General features: G+C 39.5%; 1 protein-coding gene across 12 annotated transcripts in view; it reads left to right on the top strand.

The window, feature by feature from the left end:
* Positions 1-25,936, top strand: part of PSD3 (pleckstrin and Sec7 domain containing 3) — an 804,858-nt gene that overhangs the window by 513,653 nt on the left and 265,269 nt on the right. The window contains exon 12 of one of the 12 annotated variants that reach the window (XM_069075755.1): positions 12,160-20,130. The exons of the other annotated variants lie outside the window; for them this stretch is intronic. Within the exon in view, the coding sequence (XP_068931856.1) occupies positions 12,160-12,186 (27 nt within the window). The 3' untranslated portion in view covers positions 12,187-20,130. Of the gene's footprint in view, positions 1-12,159; positions 20,131-25,936 lie in introns of those variants that run through there. 12 annotated transcript variants of the gene reach the window in all.

Below are 25,936 nucleotides of genomic sequence, written 5' to 3'. Positions count from 1 at the left end.
TGTGTGTGTGTGTGTGTGTGTGTGTGTGTGTGTGTGTGTGTGTGTGTGTGTAAAAAGCTCTATTTAGGAGGTCCAATCCATCTGAAAAGCTATGAGTCACTTAACAGGCTGGGTGACTGTTTCTGAGGACCAGGCAAGTTAAGTATAGGAAAGTTCACCCCCAAAAGGTTAGCAACCAAGTGAACTCATGATGACCATTTCCTTAGTTACACAGGAATTATAATGATATGTCAGTGGAGAGAAAACACTGATGAAATCATAGAATTTTTAAAGTGTGAAAGTAATTTCTGGATACATACAGGTAGCATTGTGGACCTCAAATAATTTTCATCAGTTTGGAATTTTGTGTTAAGTTTCCATTCTTTTAATGAATGTTACTGTTAGCTTTCCTTCCTTCATATTTTTTTTTTCCTTCTTCCTTTCAGGAGCCCAAGTATGTATCTGTAGTTTGTGGACTCTGCGTAATGATTCTGCTTGTTGTTGTACTATAGAAGCCACATTACAGGGTAAAAGAAAGGAAAGGCAATTTAAAAGGAAAAGTACATGTATACACTCTCTCTCTCTCTCTCTCTCTCTCTCTCTCTCTCTCTCTCTCTCTCTCTCTCTCAAGCCAGCTACTGCCCCTCATTGCTTGAGGTGCTGGGCATGCATGTGAACAGGCACTCTTTTCTAAGGCCATTTTACTGTACAGGATCTGGCATAGGAGTTGATAGTCTGGAGACATCATCCTGAAGATTACCAGTTCATTATGAATCTGTTTTTAGAAGGTATTCTGGTCATATGTGCAAGTAGTTTTTCATTTTTTATTTGCCCACAGAAAAGATCTTCCCTAACCTATACGTTGTGTATCTTAACAATTCATTTTATCTACTTACACTGAGGTTGACTATTTCTGTGGGTCTGAGCCAATCACTGCTATCAAGATTTCCAGCTTCAGGAAAAGGAAAAAAAAAAGAGCCATCTTTGATGAGAGAAGTCTGTTTTCCCTTTTTTCCTTTTTCCACTAGAGGTCTTCTGCCTTTTAAAAAAACTTTTCATTTCATATGGGCACTGGTGTTTTTGTAGGTATAGAATGCTATTTAATGTTGATGCTTTTCTTTGTGAGCCTTTCATTTCAACTTCAGAAATAGAGATTTGACATGTTAGAAAAATCAGCAAGAGAAATTGTTGCCTCCATGTCTTACTGTTGATTTTTAATCTTTGTAGACTTTCCAGGTACTCAGGCTGACAAAAGCATATGCATTTAACTCTGACAGAAGCCTATAAAATAATCAAAACTCACAGGCATGGTGCCTGGCACACAGTAGGCATAATAGGTGCTTAGTAAGTAAAGGGAAACAAGATGAAAGTTCACTAACTGAGATTTCTAAAGCACTTTAAATATTCATGCTGCTTTCTCACTCATAACTTCATGAGGTAGGTAGTTTTAAATATCATTTTCCCTATTTTACAGATGAGGAAACTGAGACTCAGTTTGAAGGACTAGTCCATAGCTACATAGTAAGAGTTGGAACTCTAATCTAGCTTTCCATGGTTGCTGTCCATGTTTTTTTTTTTTCCAAGTCCATGGTTGCCAATTTTAGTGATGAGAATAATTCAGCTAAGAAGCAACAGTAACAGAGATTCTTAATCTTTAGCTTGATTTGGCAGGGCTTTGTTTGAATTCATCCATCTTTCTCAGGTAGTCAGGAGGCCTCCTCACTTTCCTCATTTCTGCTGTAGATACAGGTAGATTTAAGAATAGTTGGTCATCAACATGATATGGTTGGAATAGTACCCAAGGCTGTCTGATGTAAATATTTTTCTTCCACTAGGCTAAAATATCTGAAATTTAGAATCATAGGACTGAGAATTTCATAGTTTGAAGGGACACCAAAGGCCATCTAATCTAACCCCATATCTGAGAAATGAATTTCGTCTCTCACTCCCCTACCCCCTCCAAATACAGTAACCCTGAAAAAAACCCCAACAAGTTAATTTTTAAATCCTCATCAGTTCATACCTAATGTATAGACTGATTGTAACAGCTGAGAAAAAGATGGTGCTGGGTAGAGAGGAAAAAAAACAAACCCTAAATGGTAGGAGAGTTTACTGAGTGGAGAGCCCCCTCCAAAACAAATACAGATAGCTTTCCCCCATTTCTCAATTTATTGAGGATTGTGCCTGACTGTGTAAGAGGTAAGCCCTTACCACCTCATATCTACTCTTTGGGACAGAAATCTAACTTTGGGGTAAAAAACTACTTTCTACTGTAGTAAAGAATATATCTTCAATGTACAAGTTATTCTTTAGTCTCCATAGCATCATAGGGAGGCAAGATGAAAATAAGCCAGTTGTGTTCATGGTCTCAGGCTCCAGAGATATGTACCATTTATTTAGATAGTAGAACATGGAGAACTTCCATTGAATTCTCCTTTTCTGTTTTAATATTTTAGATCTCTTTAGTATTTTAGATCTCTAAGGCCTCTTCCAACTTTGAATCCTGCCATGTGATTTTAGTTATGACTAATTAGTGTCTGTTCAAGTATAAAGAGCTATTGAATATGCATTGTATGCAAAGCACTGTGGTAGGTGCTAAATAGATGTTTTCATTTTTCTAGTGATATCAGAAGCATCTCCCTATTTGTACTAGTCATGATCCCAGGTAATGGGATTATCCAGAAGTTATAGAAGCTTCTTTTTCTAGATGATTTCAAGATAAAGCTATCTATCCTGTGACCAGATCTAAATACATATACTTCATTCACAGAATTTGGATATACTGCAATCACAGAATTTGAGAACTGAAAAGGACCTCAGTGGCCATCTAGATTAAGCACATGCAACAGCCTCTGATTGCCTACCTAGAGTTTTAAGGAGGGGAAATTTACTACGTCTCAAGGCAAGCCACTCAACTTTTAGACAAGAAATTTTTTCCTGACATTGGGTCTAAAGTTACCTCCTTGTACTTTTTAACCACTGTTCCTGGTTCTTCCCTTTGAGGCCAGACAGAAAAGTTGAATCCTTCTTCCACATCACAGACTTTTGCATTCTTGAACACAGCTAATATGACCATTTTCTTCTTCCTCCCACTCTCCCCTCAATGCCGCTTTTCTCTAGACCAGAACATTCCCAATTCCTTCATCGGATCCTCATAAGTCATAAACTCAAGGCCCTTCCATATTCTTGTTACCCCCCTCTGGATATTAATTAATGTCCTTAAACCATGGTGCTCAGGACCAAACAGAAGACCCCACATGACTTCTGTTGAGGACCGAGCAAAATGGGTTTATCATCTCCACATTCTTGGAAGAGGTGCCCCTCCTAGGACCATGTTAGCTTTGGTGATGACCACATCACACTGTTGACTCAGTGTTTGCAGTTCCACTAAAAGCCCTGGATACTTCTCAAAATAACTTCTTTATCCTTTAATTTTAATTAAAATTTAATTTTTAATCATTAATTTTGTGGAGTTAATTTTTGTACCCTTTATATTTGTTGCTATTGAATTTTATCATATTAGTTTTAGTCCAATGCTCTGGGAGCCTCTCAACCATTTTTGCATTCTAAATGTCCTTTTGGAACTTAGCCCATATCCTCAAATGTCATTATGCCAGGAAGAGACTAGGGTTAGTTCCACAGGCTGTTTGGGACTGTTTTGGGTCATGAGAATATTTTTGCTGGATTATCCAAAGATTATTCAAAGCCATCTCCGTCACATCCACCTTGTCACTTTTGTTGCAACCTCTTGGGTCTGGGCTGCAAATTCAAGAATAGTGACTTGGGGCAGATTAGAAAGAACTCTTATCTGGAGAAGAAATACCTGATCCTAGACATTTATTCCCTTAATTTCCTTCTCAGTATTGTGGTGTTTGTATTATCTGAATACTTCTGGATGATTTTTCCTGTCTCCTCCTTGGATCACTTTTTGTTCAGATTGTTCCATTTCTTGGCTTTATATCATCATCCAATCTGCTAATTGATCAGTTTGCAGGCATTTTTGTAGCAAAACAATTATTTATCTTTTGGGTATTGGTGTTTCCTTCAGTGAGGCACGGGCAATGGGAATCATAGTAGGAGAGCCTGCTGACCCCCCACAGTTGGGCTGGTTCTGATTCCTCCAAAGCCGATTAGGAATTAGTACCACCAAGAGAGCCCTGAGTCATGGTGGGAAGAGACTCTCTTTGTGGTCTCATGTGAGCCCAAGGCTTGGCACATGGATACAGCCAGCTACTGCTGGGATTCAGGAGGTGTTGAGGTCCGGGCAGCTCCAGATTAGAACGGTTTAGGTATTTTGTGTAGAGGGGATAGCATCCTGCTTTGGCTTGCTGATTGGTTTCCTGCCCTTTAAGTATCAGATACAAAGACAACCAATAAGCTAGGTGACTGGAAGATTTTTAGCATAGACATTTCCAGAGGTGATGAGTTCCAGAGGAGGAGAGGGCAGAAAATGTGATCAAGCACAGTAGACTGTTTGGACTGAGAACAACCAGTAGACTTGACTGTGTTGAGTTTACATTTTTTCTGAGAAGCAACGATTCCTTAGGAATTGTAAGAGAAGCTGTTGCTTCTTGTCTTATGTAAACAAACCCTTTCATGTGTTACCCTATGCAGGATCTTCTTTCCTGCTACCAGATCACACTGCAGGAAAGTCTGTAATAATTAATAATGATAATCACCGTCATCATTACTAACATTTACATAGTATTTTAAGGTTTGCAGCAAAGTGTTATGTACCCCCTTGTTTATTTCTCATAACAGTGCTTTGGGACTGCTTTAGCCACAGACAGACTAAGGGATATATACCCAAGGTCATATTGGAGTAAATCTTCAGAAGTGGGATTTGAACTTAGGTCTCCACTGTCTCTAAGTCCAGTATTCTGACCACTTCACCAGCTGTGCTGTCATAGGCTCTTCATTTTTATGTATAGTATAAGCTCAGTGTCATTAAATAGGGCTCACTTATGAGCCCAGAGTCAGATCAGCAAGGTGATTCCAAGAGCAAAGCAGAATGCTAAGGTGCATACGTTGGGGGGCAAAGGGGGGGAGGGTGAGAGACAGACAGAGGGAGAGGAGAGGGGAGAGGGAAAGACAAACAGATAGACATGGGGGGTGGGGAGAGAGGGAGAGAAGCAAGGAGGAGCAAAGAAGGGGGGGAGGGAGTGAGGAGCGGAGAAGGAGGAGAAAGAGGGAGGTGGGGAGAGAGAGAGATTGAAGGAAGGAGGAAGGAAGAAAGAAAGGCGGGAAGAGAGAGAGCGCGCCTAGAAAATTCAGAGGGAAGATACTGTAAAAGCCCTGTGCCAGGTTGTCATTGTTTTACAGGAAAACTTCAAGGGTGCTTGTTGGATTTTATTTTTTGAGTTTTCTGGTGAACCTGGGACCATTTTGCAAAGTAAGGCTTTTAATTTCCTGAGTAGAATGACTCTTTGCTCTGACGTCCTTATGTCTGTGTCTACCAGCAATTTCCTTGCAAGGCCACAAGGTAGTAGTTTTCACCTTTTTCTACCAGTTTTTTTTTAAGCTTTAATTACGGAATCATCCTTTTCCACTGTTGTCATTCTAACTGGCTTTGGCCTTCTCTCAGCCCCTCCAAAATAAACAGTTGATTAAAATGGATTACCAGGATCATATTTGATTCTGTGCCGTAGTTTCAGATATGAAATGGAGGAAGAAGGTGGAGTTGAGAGAGCTACCATGTCCTTCCGAATTGATGCAGTGGAAATCAGCCACACTAAGCACGACTCACTCCATATCCTCCACACTTCCTTTTGTTTACTGTGTGGATTCGGTAGCTCATTTGTCAATGCTAAGTGGAGAGAGGGACCTTGGGATTCTGCTGAAGTGTGGATAAGTGTCTGAGATATCTCTGAAAGAACAAATGCTAAGCAATCCTTAGTTTAAAATCTTTTCAAAATCATTTTCTTGGGAGCAAAGACTCTGTAGGGTGAGTGTATATGTGTGTATCTTGGGATGGGCATAGCAAATAGTGGTCAGGGAAAATGAAAAATCCCTTTTCATTTAAAAGTAATTTATTCTTTTCCTTATTCCAGACATGGGTCACTCATAGTTCTTACTTCTTAGCCCAGTCAGTCATTAAACATTTTTTAAACATCTACCATGTGCCAAGCACTGTGCTAAGTCCACTTATATCTTGCATTTCTTTATATTTTCTGTTCTCTTCTCCTCTATGGAATCCAGTCCAATTCATGAGATATCTTTTGAATACAATGTGCAAGTCACTAGGTTGGATTGGAGACACAAACACAAGAATTAAATAGACTTTGTCCCTAAGTAACTTATTTTCCACTGGAGAGATACAACATGTACTAAAGTAAATAAATACAAAGAAGTACAGCATTTTGATAGGAAGAGTTGGGATAGGATTGATTGGGATAGGATCAAGAAAGTCCTCAGTCAGTTAACACGCTTTTACTAAGCACTTATCATATTCCAGACACAGTACTAATTTCTGGGGAGATGAATACAAACAATTCCTGCTTCAGAAAGAGAGACAGCTGGGTGATGCCATAGTGTACAAAAAAGACTCATCTTCTTGAGTTCAAATCTGGCTTGATATACTGGAAATGTGACTGTGGGCAAGTCACTTAAACATGTTTGCCTCAGTTCCTTATGTAAAAATGAGCTGGAGAAGGAAATGACAAAACTACCTCAGTATTTTTTTCCAAGAAAACCCCAAATGGGGTTCTCCAGCTGCCTATAGGACTCGATCCTAGAACTCTAGATATAACATCTTCTGAACTGAAACACCTCATCCCTTCATCCCAAAGTCTGTTCTTCCTCTTGACTTCATAGTTTCTCTCAGTGGGGATAGATAGCATCATTCATTCTCCCATGTTTGGGATTTGGGAGTTATCTTAGACTTTTTTCTCTTCCATATTTCCCATACCCATATCTTACTGATTCTACCTCAAAAACATTCCAACATCTCCTTTTAATAGATTTCTGTTGATATATTTTATTTTTCCCCCAGTACCCAGCACAGTACTATGCTTATATTCCATAGGCACTTAATAAATATTTGATGAGTTGAACTGAATCTGTGGGTGCTTAGATTAGACTGTCTAAAAGGGGAGAAAAATTGTCATCAAGAAATGGACCTCCAAAGTGGAGATTATTTCTGAATTCTCATTCCTTGCTTTTGTTGTGTGGTTATGGAATGTTTGTAATTCTTAGGACAGTATTGTTCCAGAGTTCCATTCCACAATAAGAACCTCTCAAACAAAAAATGGTATATTTAGAGAAAAACCTAGCATGATCCTTATAATTAGACAAAGTAATGCTCTCATTAGTGTATTTACTATTTCAGAAAGTCAAGAACTGTCAAGGTTTCCAGATGATTCCCTTATTTTAGAAAAGGGGTGGAGATCCTGAAATCTTATTATGGTTCTTTTCTAATCCCTGTGGAATACATCTCTCACCGTTTTAATGCAGGAGGAAATAAACAAGCATGATAAGTAATATGAGTTGTTTGTAATGGAGGAAAACATGGTTTAATGCATTGTAGCTTCCATAATAAGAACAGTGACATTAGTTAGAGTGCCTCCAGAGGAAGGTATAACATTACCTCTCTGTCGTGTGTAGCAGTAGGTTAATGGCATTGTGTGTGTGTGACTGTTTGACAAGCAGTGCAGTGTAGTATATAGAGTGCTCTGAGTTCAAATCCCACCTATAAATTGCTGATCTCACTGAACCGCGATTTTTTCATTAGTAAAATGGGAATAATAATATACGTATCTCACTGGGTTGGTGTAATGTTCAGATGAAACACTGAATATAAAGCACTTTGTAGTCCTTAAGCAATATCTAAATTCTGAGTTATTACCATCACGATCATTTCATGATGTGTAGAATGCTATTTGTATTTTTTTTTCTATATGATGGCCTCATTTCATTTATGGCCTAGGGTCAGTGCTGGCTGACATTAGGAGGTAAGTGTTTGAAGCCATGTCGGGTGGTGAAGATGTATTTTTATTAATATAGTATTACTGAAACTTGTCCAAGTTAAATCACTGGCATCCTTTTGAAAGTAGAGTCCTGTGAAGTCTTGGGTGCTTTGTACTATTTCTATAGTTATTCTTCTGGGATTCCTGCATGTATTGTCACAATTTTAGGAGTTTTTCCCTGCTGTTTAAAAACTAGTTACCACTGCTTTATCTAAAGCAATCATAACAAAGTGACATTTGAAGTCATTTGGTAGGGAGGAAAAGGACTGCATGGAGCCACGTTTTAGTAATCTTTCCTTTCCTAGCATGCCCGAGTGTATATATAAATGTAGAACCAGACGCAGACTCAGAGAAACTCACCTCCAGGAACACAGAATATTTACCTGATGAGAACTGTCATGCCTGAAAGGAACCAGTATACCTAACAGGAGAAGGAGGAAGCAGGAAGTCCAAATCAGCTCTAAAAAAAGAGCAAAGTATATGTCTCAGCTGAAAAGTTAAAGGACCTTATAAGAATCATCCGTCAGAAGAGAGCCAGTTCAAATATCTTGGTATGCTAAAAAGAAAGTGGAGGTATTGGTGGGGGAAGGCTGAATGGGTAAGGGAAAGGGAAGAGAAATGGAAAAAAGGAGAAAGAGGGAGAGAGAGTAAGTGAACATTGAAAAATAAAACAAAAACTGGCATAAAAGAACTTTAAAATTTACATGCACTCTACACACAGTGTAGTAACAACTTCTCTGGGTGCTGCAGTGACCTACTGAATTGGTTTCTATGCCTCTTCTCTCCCCACTCTATACAGATGGCCAAAGTGATTTTCCTTCAGTGCAAAGTTGACCATTGCAACATCTTCCCTGTCCCCACCCAAACTTAAGTCATTCCATAAAAATCTAGGATAAAATATAAATTCTACTTTTTGGATCATAAAGCCTTTCACAACCTGGCCCCAACCTACCTTTCCAACCTTGTGATATATTGCTCTCCTTCTTGTAATCTATGGACTGGCCTAAATAGGCCTCTTGTATCTTCTCATGGGTGGGGTCCTATGCTTTTGCCCTGGCTGTCCCCGATGCTTAGAATGTTCTTCCCCTTTACTGCTGCCTCGTGGAAGGCTCTAGCTTAAGCACTGTCTTCTCCATGAAGTCCTTCTGGTTAGTGACCTCCTTCCCTAAATTCATCTTGTGGACTTCCATATGGATAGGTTAATTCCCCTCAGTAGAATGTGTGTTTCTTCAGATCAGAGAATATTACATTTCCATCTTTGTATTCCCAGTTCCTAGTACAGTACCTGTCACACTGTAAGGGCATAAAAATGCTTGTATATTAAGTTAAGTAGTGAGAGCTAAACATCCACTTAATGGAAAGCCTTGTCTCTAGTTTCAGAGGTCCTTGGTTTCAAATCTTCCTCTGAGGCAAGCTTGCTACCTCTGCGACTTGGGGAAAGATATTTAATTTCTCTGAGCCTCAGTTACCACATGAGGTACACCATGGAGGTGGTGGTGGCGTTGTTTGTCCTTGCAAAAAACGTAAATATGGAAGAGCTTTCAGATGAAGTGCTAGATGGCTTCTGGGGTCCCTTCTAACTCAAGCACAGAAAACCGAATCCCCAAACCTGTAAGTTGATTCCATCATAGTACCAAAGATTTTCAGAAGCCATAATAACCCTGGGAGCCACAGCATCCTTCGGCCTTCCCATGAACCAATACAAGATCAATATTTACTCACAAACCTCTCTTTCTCCTTGCCTGAGCTCCTCTCTCCCCCACCACAGTCTGGCTAGTTCTGACCAGCTTTCTGTGTGCTCTGCTTCCCTTCAGCAAAACTCCTCCCACCACAAGCTCCATGTGACTACATTCAACTAGAGTTTATTTTCATAGCAGGGAAGCTTCCTGTGGGCTTTGCTTCATCCTTTAGCAAATTCCCTCCATCACAGGCTCCATGTGATTACACTCAGCCTATTGGGGGCAGAGTTTACTTTCAAAGCAGGGGAGGTCTTCAAACACCCTCCCCATCCCACCTACCCCCCTCCCCCAGGTCAAGGGGCAGGGAAGATCTTCAAATTCCCATTCCCATTACAAGAGTCTATCAGTCAACAAGACCTTTTTAAGAATCTTCTAAGCTTGACCAACATTCTTTTTCTAGGTCAGGGGTGGGGAAGACCCACTAGGTCCTCAAGTACAGCCCTTTGACTGATTCCAAACTTCATAAAATTCTGTGATGTTCTTACCACTTATCTGGACAGACAGGGACTAAATACATAGGAAATAATTAGAAAAAATACAAGGTAGCTTTTAGTACTCTGCTGGTGGTGCAGATTCCAAGTGTTATGGAATTTCAGAAGGATGGGGAAGCTGTGAGAGCTTGGATAGCTTGAGAAGAATTTCCTAATGGAAGGTCATACTGTCCAGACCTCCAAAAACTGGGCAAGATTTGGGTAGGTGAGGGGAAGGTGAAGACAAGAGGATGTTCCAGGTGAGGAGGACATGCCCTACAAGATAAAGGGGTTCACAATATGAGTGGGCAGAATGTAGACCTGATTGTCCAAAGAGAAGGGGCAATGCAAGGCCAGGGTATAGGAGGTGGTTTGGGATAGTTAGGGTGGAGGATGCATTAATACAACAGCTATATGAGATACAGGCTGTGACAGAACCTGTCAAAGTGCAAAGATTTGAAGTCTAGATCCTGTAACAGACTCTGAGGACTAGTATAGTTAAAAATGTTTTGGATTTGAATTCTAGGGCCATGCCTTCCACTCGTAACTCTGACATCTGGCTACCGTGTAATTCTGGGCAATTAGTTGAGTTCTATGCTTTAGTTTCTTCAATTGTAAAATGATGAGGTAGACTAATCTGCAGTCACCAAACTCAAAATCAGTTTATCCTATACCTACCATTGTGGGTATTGTATATTGGTAGAACTGGGAAGATGTGATTTAACTCTTCCCCTCCTCTACCACCTACAATAGCAACTGGGATTGTTAGAATTAAGAAAGTTGTGGTATAGACTTGGGATATTTGCAGCTAACTTTACCCATAGATGTATTGATCTGGGACCAGCTGTGGGCACTTTGGACAAGAAGAGTATAAATATAAAAGCTGTATTTAGGTCTTAGTCTCAGAGCTCCTGAGACCTTAGGGAACCTCTTTGCCAATTGCTTTTTAACTTTCTAGAGTTTTTTACTTGTTTTTATCCTCTGGACTTCTTTTATGCCTGCTAAGGGAGTTGTTTTTATTGGGGGCATTAGAACTTGTTTTTAGTAAAGGGGATTGTCTATTTAAACCCTTGAGCTCTGAGTGATTGATCATACCAGACATAGTACCACATGATCACCAACCTAGCTAAAATTTGAGAGACTTTTCAAGGAAAGATTGACCACCAGGTGATTGAATTCAATATAGTACATATATATTAAATGTCTACTTAAGATACTGTATTAGGTCCTGGGGATTTATGGCATGGGATGGGATGTCAGAGAAATTTATGAAGATTTCTACAGAGACATAAAGGGTGACTTGCCTTGGTGGAGAGATAAGTGACTAAGATAAAATAAATTTTCTTTTGATCTAAGGTGGGTTGGAGTTAGATAATGGAGGACTTGGAGCTAAGCAGAATTTATATTGGGTAGAAGTTATGGAGTCCTATGATTAAAATGATGTTTAAGAAGTATTACTAGGAAAGATTGAAGGTGGTAGCTCTAGGAGAGAAGTGATGAGATTCTACATTAAAGAGGTTGCCCTAGGATCAGAAAGAAATAGATATATCGAAGATGTCCAAGGAAGAATTGACAGGACTTGATTGCTCTACCACCAGATTTGAGTGTCACATTTAGGAAGAAAATCGATAGACATTCTGGTGTCCTTCTGGAGGAAAGCAACCGGGATCATATAGGACCTTCAGATCATACAAGATGAGAATGAGTCAAAGGAACTATGTTGATGTCCATACTGGAAAAGAAAAATCTTGGGTTGAAGAGATTGATAGTTGTCTTTCAATATCTGAAGTGCAAGTACAAAGAAGAAGCATAAAATTATTGGCCCTAGAGGGCAAAACTAGGAGCTGTGAGTAGAAGTTGCAAATTTAAGCTTGAAATAAGAAAAAAACCCTCTAACAGTTGTTCAGTCAGTTTTCAGTTATGTCAACTCTTCATGACCCCATTTGGGGTTTTCTTGGCAAAGATATTGGAGTGATTTGCTGTTTCTTTCTCCATCTTATTTTACAGATGAGGAACTGGGACAAACAGGGTTAAGTGACTTACCCACGGTCACACAGCTAATGCACGTGTCTGAGGATAGATTTGAACTCAGGAAGATGAGTCTTCCTGGCTCCAGGCCCAGAACTCTATCCACTGCTCCACCTAGGTGCCCTCTTTAACAATTAGAGCCATCCAGAAATGAAATAGGCTTCCTTGGGAAGTCTTTGAATGAAAACTAAAGAATCACCTGTCAGAGATATTGTGGAAGTGATTCTTCAGATCTGGTTTGGATTTGATAACTGCTGGGTTTCCTTCTAACTAAAAGATCCTGTGATCAAATAAATATCAATTACTAAGGAAAAAGGAGAGAAGAGGAGTCAGACTCAAGTATTTTGAGTGTGGATCATTAGGATAATGACTGGAGCTGGTGGGGAGAGCTTACTTTGGGTGAAGAGGTGTTTGCTTCTAAGTATTGGTATTAAAGCCAAATCCAGAAGAAGAGAGAAAGCTGGTTTGGGAGAAAACATGACGAACTGTTTTAGATATTTTGAATTTCAAGGCATGTTGAAATATCCAGAAGGAAAGTACCAATAAGTAGTTGAAGATAGGAAATTAGAGATGGAGTTGAGGCAGTCATACTGACAATGTAGTTTTAGGAGTTTTTACTTTAGAGATAATTGCTGAAGTCTCAAGAATAGATGATGTCTACCAGCTGCTCTTGACCAGGACCGGGGAGGATTATTTAATCTTACACTTAAGGATAACAATTTATAAAACATCACGTTATCTGTTATTTTACATGGCTACAGTGTTTTAATGATTGTAAACAGTTACATAGCAACTAGTATTGAAATAGGGGGATAATCAGAGATTTTTAAAAAAAGATGGGAAATTAGACAGTGATTCTTTAAACTATCTAGATTAATTTGTTAAAACAAAGAGAGAAGGAAAAAAGCATTTCTGTGTCTTTAAATTTTCAGCAGTCATCATCTAAAAGTTCAGTGACTCGGTGTCTCTGACTGTGTATTATTACTTGGCAATCTCTCTCTGGCTCATGGATGTTGAAGTAGGCTGATCTCCAACAAAATGCAAGGAGGGAATAGAGTCCAGTGATTCATGCCTTGGTTTTAAAGCACCATTTGGCACTTACATGATACCAGGTTTGGGCAGTCAGGGAGAGATGGAAGGGAAAGGTGGGCGGAAGCACTTTCTTATTTTTCACAGGTAGAGGGAATAGACGAAGTATTGTTGCAGGTGAGAGGCCCAGCTGACACCCGCCCCTTTGTGTATAGTGTTGGCTTGCTTTTAATCATTAGAACATGAAGTTGGTGCCACCACATGAAGGAATAGAGGGGGCTGGTGTTGATTCTTCTGTTGCTATCTCAAGCTGTTTTTCCTTACTTCTGAACAGCCTTCTCAGTGGGGGTGGATGTGGGCAGTACATGGCTTGTGCTGCATTGCCTGGCTACATATTGGTGTTTTTGCGTCATTGTGACTGGTGCCACCAGTTGGGTTTTCTCTTTTGCTTATTTTTTTTAAAGTTGTCTCTCTGTTTTATAGCTTCTTGGTACATGAATTCTTCATTAATGTCTTTCCTAACAACATTGAAATCATTTTTCTAAACATTTTTATTGATTTATTTTGTTTTTATATCACCTTTTCCAAATGTATCCTTCTCTCCTCTCCTCCTCAAAGAACTGCCCTCATAACAACAAACAAGAAGGAGGAAAAAGCACTTCAGGAAAACTAACTGGCACATTGAGTGAGTCTGACAAATTTGCAACATTCTAAACCTGTAGCCCCCCCCACCTTTGCAATGAAGGGAGTAAGGAACATTTTCCTTATCGTTTTCTTATGGTCATACTTGGTCATTTTAATTACAGTGTTCAGTTTTTTACCTCCTCCCCCCCCAAGTTGTTTTGTGTATAATTTTTCTGGTTCTGCTTACTTCACTTTTTCATCAATTTCTGTCTTCCCTCACTTCTCTGTATTCTTCATATTCATTGTCTCTTACAGGATAGCAATATCCTGTAATTTCAGGAATTATATTCTTGTACCACAGTTGTGTTTGGCCATGCCCTGATCAGTGAGCAACTGTTTTGCTTCCTTTGCTGCTATAAGAACTGCTGCCATTAATAATTTACATAGGAGGCCTTTCTGACTAACTAGATTATCTTGATGTTCCTTTCCAATTGAAAAACTCCACATTCCTACATTTTCCTTGCTTTGTCTATTTTCCTTGTCTTTTATATTATTTTGAGATTATCCATCTATCCTTTACTTCTGTATTTCTATCATCTATATATTAGCTCTCTGTTCTTTATCGCTACCATTATCCCTCTCTCGGTCTTTCTGTATTTCTGTCTGTCTCTTCTTTACCTTTATCATCTATTTATTCTTTACCTCTGCCAGCTATCTGCCTATCCTTTACTTCTATCATCTATTTTTTTTGTCTTTTTTTTAGGAGGGGGGAAGGCAGGGCAATTGGGGTTAAGTGACTTGTTCAAGGTCACAAGACTAGTAAGTGCTAAGTGTCTGGGGCCAGATTTGAACTCAGGTCCTCCTGATTCCAGGGTCGGTGCTCTATTCATTGTGCCACCTAGCTGCCCCATGTCATCTATATATTCTTTACCTCTATCATCTGTCTATCTATCTGTCTGTCTCTTCTTTACCTCTATCATCTATCTATTCTTTAACTCCACCAGCTATCTATCCTTTACTTCTATCATCTAGCTATTCTTTACCTCTGTCATCTGTCTATCTCTATCTAGTTATTGATTCTGGCTCAGGTTGGGATCTGGGAAGTCTCTTCATCTCTTTGTGCCTCAGTTTCCCAATGTGTAATATGAAGAGTTTGGACAAAATGACCTCTAAGGGCCCACCCAGGTCTAATATGCTATGATTCTATGATTGTCTATTAAAATAAGACTCTCTGACTGTGATTTCTTGGGAGCTTTTGGGCTGAAGCTTTTGGGTATGGGAGTCTTAGATTAAATTGGTTAGCATTTGATTTCTGACTTCTACCTTTCCTTTTATTTCCCTTTATAATCATTAGCCCCTCTTTGCCAGCATAGTGACCCAGAGCAATCACTGGGGCCTCAGTGGACTCTAGCCGTTCAAAACCATTATAGCCACTTCTTTTCATGACCTGCTAAACCCTGTTGAGGGGATGGGGGGAGTTGCATGAATGGTCCCATGAATGTTTGTTGAATGGTGATAGGGGCAGTTTTAACAGTATTTCTAAGTTTCATAACACCTCTTTTTTTTTTCTTTAAGTAATTCTGTCTCATTGGCTCTCTTTCGATCAATCTTATACTTACTTCCAGCTACTGTAGGCATTGTATATGCAGCAGTACCATGGACCTTGCCTTTCAGGAACTTACAAACAGGTTCATAGAGACTGGGTTCAGATCCTCTGAATACTGTACTTAACTAGCTATGTGACTGAAAATAAGTGCCCTAACCCCTCTCAGCCTCAACTTCCTCACCTGCAAAACAGGCATAAGAATTCTCATAGCATTGCCTCGCAGAATCATGAGAACCAAATCAGATAATATCTGTAAATCTTAGAGTACTAGACAGATGTTCCAGAGTCTTTGTGCAGCTTTCAAATCTTTCAAAGATGCACTAAGATGTTTGGGATACTATGTATAACTAGGTTGGCCATCATCATCATCATCATCATCATCATCATCATCATCATCATCATCATCGTGCTCATGAGCCCTAGAACTGGAAGGCACCTGAGAAATAACTCATTCATGACACCTTCTTGACAGCTCTTCTGAGTCCAATCTATTCCCTCCACTTCTCTTTCTTACTATTCTCATGTGCATATCTTGCCTTGACCTTCCTGGTCCTGGGATCTTGTTCTGAACCAGTAAATCACTGCCCTCCATAGTTCCAGCACACAGAACTCCATCCCCATGTGTTCAGTTTAGACTGCATGAAGGATGTTTGGCTTTGTGATGAGATGGAAATGACTCTGTGCCTTGTTGGGGAGACCCCTGCCCTCAACAATGTACCCCCACCCATGGGTCACCCAAGGAACTTTAGCGCCTGGCCAGAGTTGGGAGGACCTAATATGGACACTTGTAGCTGTCATCCAAGTTAGATCATCCAGAGAAGTCAGTTTCATACACATTTACCATGGATATAATCCCTTACGATGTGTTGTAAATAACAGTATCCCTACTTTTATTCTGTTCTTAGGATGTCCAGCTCATGCCTACTTTGTATTTCTTCCCTGTTGTAAATTATTAGCTCACAAAGGGCAGAGACAATGTCTGTGTAATTTTCTCTGTGCAGAGCCTAACATAGCACCATGAATATTCATAGACATAGGAATTTGAGTGTTTTGGTTTTTTTTTTTTAACTCTGATGATATGGAAGTGAACCTTTCACCTGTGGCAGTAATAGGTTTCTATAGGGAAACTTCTTTGTGCACAAATACAGCTGCTGTCTCTAAAATTAAATTAAACTGTGCCTCAGGGAACACAAGTACAAAATTCAGCTCAATAGTGATTTTTTTTTCCCCAGAAATTGTGTGTGAGGTGTTTAGCTCTTCTCCAGGAACATGAGTCAATAATAACTCTTGTGTGGTTTTGTTTTTCCTTTTAAAAAATACCTTAAATTTAACCTTGTTTTATTGTGTCCAGCTTACAGATGTTTAGGTTGAAAGGTATTTGAAAAGAATCGCTGTTCTTTACTATGTGTATAATTAAAGGTTTCATCTTTTCGGAGGGCAGAGACTGGTAGGAAATAATAGGTCATCAGCTGAGTGAGTACTTTTGCGTACCTGCTATAAACTCATTACTGGGCTAGGCACTGTGGGGGGGAGGGGGAGAGGGAGAGGACAACGTAGAAGATTAGGTTGCTTGCTCTTAATTCTTTTGTTGAGGAGACAGAAAGAAAGAAAAGAAATCTTGATGGGCAGGACCCTTATTTTTTTACTTCTGCATCTCCCACGAATATCTAGCAAATTGTTGAGCATATAGTAAGGATTTAACATCTGTTAGCCTCACTTTCCTCCTCTGTAAAATGGGGATAATAATAGCACTTACCTGTCAGGGTTATTGTGAGGGTCAAGTGAGATTATATTTGTAAAGCCCTTAGTACAGTGCCTGGCACATAGTAAGGACTATATAAATGTTAGCTACTACTAAACTACTACCACCACCACTACAACTACTACTACCACTCCTATAACTTAAAGACACATAGAATGGAACAGGATTATTTCACATTCCCCTTCTCGTGCTTACTACCTTTGTGACGTTGACCAGCTCATTTAGTGTTCTGGACCTCCAACTTCCTCATCTATAAAATCACGTGTTGGATTAGGTAGACTCTGAGGTCCCTCCCAACTCTAGCGCTGTGACCCTGTATATACAAAGAGCTGGAACATCACTTTAAAAACAAATTTAGATTGGGCATGATTGAGCATGCCTATAATCCTAGCTACAGGGTAGACTGAGGCTGGCAGATCTCTTAAGACTAGAAGTTCTGTGATTTAGTAGACTAAGTTGGATGTCCACACATAAGTTTGGCATTAACATGGTAAGCCCCTAAGAGGAGTAAGGATAAGACTGGCAGAAGGGGTGAGGGACCAGGTTGACTAAGAAGGAGAAAACTGCCCCAGATCTGAAATAGAGTAACTCAAAGCTCCCCTGTAAATTAGGTCCCTGGACAGGCTCTGCATTTCCTGCATGCCTGGGCAAGATGTGGAGACCCAGCCCATAATTTTATATATATGCTAATACACACACATGCACACATGTACACATAGATTACATATATGTACACGAATTACATATATGGCTATATAGGTACACAAATATGTATGTACTGTATGTGTATAAATATATAGATATACACATACATATAGAGAGATTGATGTGTATGCATAAATATAGGCATAGATGTAGATATATAGTGACATATGTAAGCTAAAATATATGTGTACTCAAATCTAAGTTTGCTGACATTTAAAGGATATAATTTTCTCAATGCTTCTGAAAGGCACAAGAGGCTGACTGTGTGATGGCAACTTAGTTCAACAGAAGTGTGGCTCCCACTCTATGTACAAGGTGATAGCGACTCCTCTGGATATACTAAAAGATGTGCCTGCATCTGTATATGTGTGTTTCTATGCATATGTGTACACACACATGTATCTATATATCTACATGTACATGTGTATATGTATGCATGTTTGTGTATATATGTGTACACACATGGTATGTGTGTATGTGTCCATACTTCTCCTGCCCTCAAGAGCTTGCCATATGTATTTAAGGATAAGCCATTAGTTTTCTCTTTTGTAAAAAGAAGCTAATGAATCCTAGTATCTTCCTCACCGGATTGCTATGGGGTTCAAATATGATCAGTTAAAATACTCTATATACTTCTCACTTATTAAGACTAAGATACATGAAATAACAAAGAATACAGCATATTAGAACAGAGTACATAATTAAGTGTTCATTGTTTGGTTGACTGGAAGCATTGAACAACTCACTGAATGTAGATCTCAGCAGAGTTGTTGCATCTGTATTAACAAAGGGAGTTTGGAGGTGGGGAAGAAAGCTCAACAAACAGAAGAAATAGCAGGTCTTCCCCACCAAAAAATAATTTAGTGTTAGTGATAAACAAGTGTGATGAGTGTGTATGGTTCTGTTAGCTGTAATAGCTGAGTAGAGAGCTTTGTGGAGAAGGTGAGACTTTAGCTGGGACTTGAGTGAATGTCTCGACTTAGGTAGATGGAACAGAAGAAGGACTTCCTCTATCCAACCAACAGCAAGGTCAGAGGCATGGATAGAGAAGTGAGTACACTTTCACATTTTGGGGGAGATGGCGAGGAAGGCTGAGCTGACGCAGATGAAGAGTAGCAGGAAGGAAGGTGGAGTGTGTATGAATTATACCCGACTTGGATGTGTGGGGGTGGATCGAGGTGGGTGAAGAATGTAACCACGAAATATGGCTCTGGTAAGCTTTGGTTCCGCTGCCCTAGCCCTTTTTGGTCTTCATTTCCTGAGCTCCAGAATGACAGAATGAGTGGCATCTGTGAATGCCCACCCTGCAGTTCTCATTTATGCACACCTGTTCCCCTCTGGAGGAGGTGGAGACGAAGAGTTAGACTCACTCTTTTTGAATCATTTGACTGTGTTAACGTCTTTGTACTTTCATGTGAATCCTCTGTTCTCCAGCCGAAGAGGAAGCTTGCCACAAGCTCATCTGTGTAAGACAGGTCTGAGGTCTTGGTTTTTGGCAGTGCTGGAAACAGAACATGTGAAAACAAATACATTTATAAATTCAGACTTAACTCCTTTATTGTACATGGCAGTTTAGAAGCCACAGAAAGTGTGAAAAGCAGCAGTAGAGAGAGTGTTGCTACTTTAAAAGCTAGAAGAACCTGATCCTTGTGAGTTAGGGAATCTCTAATACTCTGTCATGTACATTTTAGTCCCACTGACATATTACTCCCACATCCATGTGGGTAGTAAAGTTAAATTTTAAAAAATGTTCTTTGATCTTCCACCCACTGATCTGCTAGACATTTAAGTTCTATGATGCAGCTGGGAGAAAGGAGGAATGGAAATATAATTCGTACTGCTTTTAAAAAACCCCCCACAACCCCTATGTCTGCACTGGTTTAAGAATTATAACAATAAACCAGCTTGTGTTTTGTGTTCATTTATTAATCATCACAATTCAAATGACATGGCATTACTTTCTGTGGCCTACTTAATCTGAATGGCTCTCAAAATGGGTGTAACTATGATGGTTTATTAGATGCCTCTTTTCCCTTTAAGATCATATATTATGAACAACAACAACAGAAAAAACCCTCCCAAGTTAGACGATATTTATAGTGCTGTATATTGGACCAGATTCTATGGAGCATCTGTTACCAGTACAGCAAGTGCTCAATGTAATTAAATAAACATTTTTTATTGAGTGCCTACTATATACAAGGGACTGTGTAAGGGTTATCTTAAACTGGGGTCTATGAAGTTAAAATTTTTTTGATAATTACATTTTGGTTTTGGATTCACCAGATGACCACACACTCACATTCTCTCTCTCTCTCTCTCTCTCTCTCTCTCTCTCTCTCTCTCTCTCTCCCCTCACACACACACACACACACACACACACACACACTCACTCATTCTCTTTCTCTTTTGATCTAAAGCTTGGCTTGGGTAGTACCATAAAGTATGGAAGACTGAACAAATTATTGGTCATTTTATGGCACATCTTATTCTCTGCTGGCACAGAAATGGAGATTTATTAGTATATTTAGAAATATATTTAATTTAATAATGTTTTTGCTTTGCATATTTTTAACCTTGGGTCCCTGGGAACCTTCTGTACAGAAATATTCCCTTAGGAAACCATTGAGATAGTTTGTGTACAACATTGCAGGGATTCTCAACTTGCTAAGCTTGTCTGCAGTCACAAGTGGGAGCTGGGTGGTGGGAGTCCTGTGGGGGAGAGAGAGGAGCGGTGAGCGTGCTGGAGTACAGCTGCAGCTGATTGGCTGCCATTCAGGGGGCGTGAGTGTCTCCAGAGAGATGATGCTTTGGGATCAAGAGGGCATCCACCATCTGTGGTGCTTGTCCCTTATTCTGTGATGCTAGGCTATTTGCCAAGCAATGGGTGAGAAGGCTCTCTGCTTTATAACCTCCTTGTTCATTGTAGATACTGTGCTTTTTCCCCCTCCCCTTTAGTACTAATATTTCTGCCTTCTTCCTTTTTATTAAAATAAAGAGAAAAGATGAGTTTCTCAGCATCTTATGTATAATAAATAAAAAGATGCTGGGAGGGGAAAATTCATAACCTCTAACATGTCACCTTCAACAAATTGATGCCTTTTAAGCCTTATTTTATAGCTTATTTTGTTTTGGTGAAAGCTGGGATGCTTTGAATTCAAATTTGCATTTTAAGGGCATTTAACAGAATATCTGTACTTTTGTTTGCTAAGACTCTAAACCATCTGCAAAATATCTTAGTGCTGGTTAGGTAAAGGATGATTGGTACCCAAAACTGGAATCTGGTGTTAATTAGACTGATATTTCCATAGTTTATGTTTCTTTGGCGATATTTATTCTTATTTCACTTTCAAATTTTCATCACTGTTTCACCAGTCACATTCTTTTGAATATAATGCAATGAACACCTGTGATCCCATTTAGTTCATGTTTAAACTATCTCTGAGGACATGTATTTAGCTTTGGAACTTTTTAAATTGTGAAACTTTTCTGGCTATTTCAGAATAGAATGAAACATAATAACAGAATGATGGAATTACAATAGATTGTAAGCTCCTTGAGGGCAGGGAATGTTTTATTTTTTCTCTGTACGTCTGCTGATTAGTATGGTACCTTGCACAGAGGTACTTGATAAATATTTCAGAATTGGATTATCTGCACTCATCAAAACTAACTTGTATCATTGCAACTATTGTCTTAAAAAAGAAATTTGATTATAGCTGAATCTTGCCAATTAGGCTTAATTAGCAGTGTGTCTATAAAGAGTGTCACAAAATATGTATTAAAACACAATAAGTAATATATAATAATAACAATAACAGCAATAACAACCCATGTTTATAAAACAAATTAATTTGTTGGGAGATAGCATCGTTGGGGGGGGGGAGGGATAGAGGGCTAGCATTAAAATCATGGATTCCTAGGTTCAAATCCTGCTTCTGACACATGCTAGTTTTATGACACTATGCAAGGCAGTTAACCTCTAAGTGCTCTAGGTCATGAGTGTCAAACTAGGAGGGCAGTCTTGAATGGGACCCTAACCAGATTCAAATATAATTGGGAAATATTTAACAAAATAGATAAAAATACAATAAAACATAGATGATGTTAACATGGTTTTCTAAAGTCAGTGTGTGCCCACAGGTATGCTTACTTATAGGTTAGTGACCCCCATGTCTTTTCTTTTTGGAGGGGGGGAAGGCAGGCAATTGTGGTTAAGTGACTTGCCCAAAACCACACAGCTTTTAAGTGTTAAGTGTCTGAGGTCGGATTTGAACTCAGGTCCTCCTGACTCCAGGCCTGGTGCTCTATTCACTGCATTACCTAGCAGCCCCATGACCCCCATTTCTATTTGAGTTTGACATCATTGCTCTAGATAGCTCTCTAATAATATGGTATTTCAGGGTACTTGAATGAGTTGGTAGAAGGAGATTCCTCACCTAGGAGTTCCCTATACTAATGAATCATGTAACTGATCCCTATCCCTATCCCTCAGATTCAATAATTCTTTGCACTCATCATCTCATTTCAGCCTTACTGCAGTCCTATAAGATAAATACGTGTAATTCTTTTACAGATGAGAAAACTGAGGACTAGTAGGTTAAGTGGTTAAGTTCCATTCTGTGCTTTAAATTCTACCTTAGGCTTAAGTGAGGACAATGGCAGAGTGGTGTAATTGGGATTCAGAGTCAGCAGACCCAAATTTGAATCCTGGCTTTGGCCACTTCCTTTCTCTGTAGCCTTGGATAAGTCTCTGGGCCTCACTTTCCTTGGCTGTAAAACAGAGTAGTTCAGTTAGCAAACATATCATTTCCCTTCCAGCTCCATATCTTCAATCTTTGATCTTTTGATTTCCTGAGGGTCACCCATCTAATAAACATCAGAGATGGAACTTGGAAATAGATGTCTCTTTACTACAAATCTGGTGTTCTTTCCATGGTACCAGACTGCTTCTGTTATCACTTAGGTCCAGGTCAGCATTTAAGGTGTAAAACTGAAACTTCCAAAAATATCCAGTTCAGCAAGAAAAGTTATAAATGAAGCAAAATTATCCCCCCCTCAAATTCCTGACAGTAAAGCTGAAAGAGGGGCTGCCCCCCCCACTTATGGGACCTCCTACTGCCATTACTGACAGCCTGATTCCAACATTTGCATGTGTCCCTCAGATGCCATGTGGTGCCTGAACAGCCAACAAAATAGGAAACACTTGCATGTGAGTTATATAATGTAGTCCTTTTAAAATACTGGGTTGGTGGACAAGGAGGACACCCACATAATAATTTTTTTCTCTGTATTGCAGTGACATAAATGTACTTAATATCACTGTTGAGTGCACGAGGCATGCTTTGATTTGGAGTATTATTGTTATAGAAGAGTAATAATAATATAATATTTTGTGGTTACATAGTGCCTTCACATATATATTCTTTTATTTTCTTCATAATCAACCCTGTAAGGTAAGTAGCTTGAGAATTGTTATACGTGCTTTACCAGTGAATGAATGAATGAATGAATGAATGAAAAAAGCAATGATTAAACACTTACTTTGTGCAAAGTACTGGGTTAAGTGTTGGAGATTCAAAGAGAAAATACAGACAGTCCCTGCTCTCAAAGAGCTCACATTCTAATAATGGGAGACAATACATGTAGGAGGTTTCAGCTGCAAGTTGGATGGAAATGCCTTGAGGTCTCTAGAGTGCAATAGGAAAACAGATCACAATGCATTTTCTTTAATATTATTTCCTTAATGAAACTAGATCTGTTTTTGAAATTGATCCAAGGACTTTCTTCTCTGGGGCTTAGTAACTGTAGTTGCTAGGGAGGTGGGACCTGTGCATTTGACAAGTTTAATCTAACTAAGATTTACTTCCCTGGATCATGGACTCGTAGCTGTATTTGTAGTCTGGACTCCATGATCTTCCTGGGGCTTCCGGGCAGCTGATGACAGTTGGTTGGCAGTTGATATTGTCAATGACAGGGATGGTAAGCCCCTTTTCCACAAAGGTTGCTTCCCACAATGATGGCCATGACAGCCATAATAGAAACAAGACGGGTAGTCTTGGCTACACAGAAATTCCTGGGTTTCTAGGAGTCTGGGTCTTGGGCTATTTTCTCTAGGGATTGAGGATATAGATGGCAGTAGTGATTTGAACCTTCTGGCACATGTGGTCTCCTCTCTTACCCTCAAACATTTCTAAATGTTTCAGGTCATTTAAAGCTTGCCTGCCCTCTTGGTGATAATTGGTTGACATTTGGTGTTAATGCGGGTGGTGGTGACAGTAGGAGTTGCTCATTTGGATGATGACTATAGGGCCAAACTGGCCTTGAAACTGGTGGTCTGAAAATGCACTCACATATACCTTAAAGAATTCTTCTGTTAAATTGCCACTGTGGCTTCTAAGATGCTCCCAAATTGTTATTTTGTTCCCACCCTCATTGCCTTGTATATTGACTTCTCTATTGACATATTGTATATATCAGTAAGCTGTTTGAAAGCAAAGACTTTTTCATTTTATTATATCACTAGGTTCCCAACAGCACTTTGCATATAATGGGTGATTATTCTAATTAAATTTAAACCCCCACTCCCTTTTTTTTTTTGCTCCAGATCCAGTATTCTTTCCATTTCATTAGGTTTGACCTTTCTAAAAATCTATGATATAGCAAAATATTTTATGATTGAGTCATTCTGCCAACCCTTCTCCTTCCCGCCCCCAGTTTCTGGGTATTAGAAGCCCTTTTTAAATTTTTTTGCTTATTTATTTACTTGTTACATGCTGTTAAAAAAAAAATTTGAGTTCCATATTTTCTCCCTCATGCCAATCCTTTCCCTGCCCATTGAGAAGGCAAGCAATGTAGTACCCATTATACATGTGAAGTCCTGTAAAACCTGTTGCCATATATAATGGAATCTGGCTACATGTGTGTATCTGAATGTTCCTAGAAAGCCATTTTGGTTAAAATCAAACATCTAACCCCACACTCACAAATTCAGATAGCCTAAATCCATAATTCTAGCATCCTGGTCTATAACAGGTCTAAGAAATTCCAGTATAGCATCAACCAAACGTTAGGAACTTATCTAATTCCTTTCTTCAGACTAATTTGCTTCTTTGATCTGACCTTGGAGGCAGAGGAAAACATGCCACAAACCTTACGTGAGGTTTGGTAGAATAACTATATAAACTACTGACACACCTTGGGTGATTTATATCTTCACAGAGACTTGGACAGAGCTGGTGAGAAATGGTGCAGTCAGAGCTGGATAAAGGGGACTCTGTGTTTCCTCACCGTTGTTCTCATTACCCAGCCTAGCATTTTGCTCAGGCAGTTTGGGTGCCCAAGTCTGCAATCTGTCACCTGCCAATGACCCACATCCCTTCTCCAAGGTGTCCCCTGAAACCTTTTCTTGCTTATTTTTGTTTTTCCTCTTGCCCAAAATAAAGCTAATTATTCCCAAAGCAGGCTGCCCATGAGGTAGTTCAGAATGTTTTGAAGTTGCAGAATGCCCAATTTTCAAACCTTGTCTTCAGCTCTTCCCGTGTTGGCCGTGTTTTCCAGATCTTGAGATGACTGTTATTTTTCCACCTTCTTCAATCCTTTACTCTCCTAACGTTCTCTTTATCAGCACTCTGGCAGTTTTGCAGACATTCTTTGAAATCCAAGTGGAGCCTTGAATTCTGTGATCAAACTGCTCAACTTTCCTGGTTTACTTTGATGGTTATCTTTGTGGGTTTTTTTAGTTGTTTTTGGTTGTTGTTGTTTGGTGTGTGTGTGTGTGTGTGTGTGTGTGGGTGGGTGGGTGGGTGTGCTGAGCTGTTCTCTCTCTGTTTCTTTCCCTCCACTCTCTTCCTCCCTCCTAATTCTTTTTTCTCTCCTTTTTCTTTGTCCCTTTTTCTTTCCCCTCTCTTTATACTGAATCCCTGTGCTTTCCAACAATTTGTTATTTCTCCTGTTCTTAACAAAAGTTCAGCCGATTGTTCCTCTCCTAGGATTGTAAGATCATCAATTTAGAGGTGGAAGGAACTTTA

The sequence above is a fragment of the Petaurus breviceps genome, unplaced genomic scaffold, assembly GCF_028583685.1.
Source record: "Petaurus breviceps papuanus isolate PSGF00001 unplaced genomic scaffold, PetGlider_PUasm1.0 90919, whole genome shotgun sequence".
Classification (NCBI taxonomy): domain Eukaryota; kingdom Metazoa; phylum Chordata; class Mammalia; order Diprotodontia; family Petauridae; genus Petaurus; species Petaurus breviceps.
Note: the sequence above shows the minus strand (reverse complement) of the source record. Positions and strands in the feature narration are given on the sequence as shown.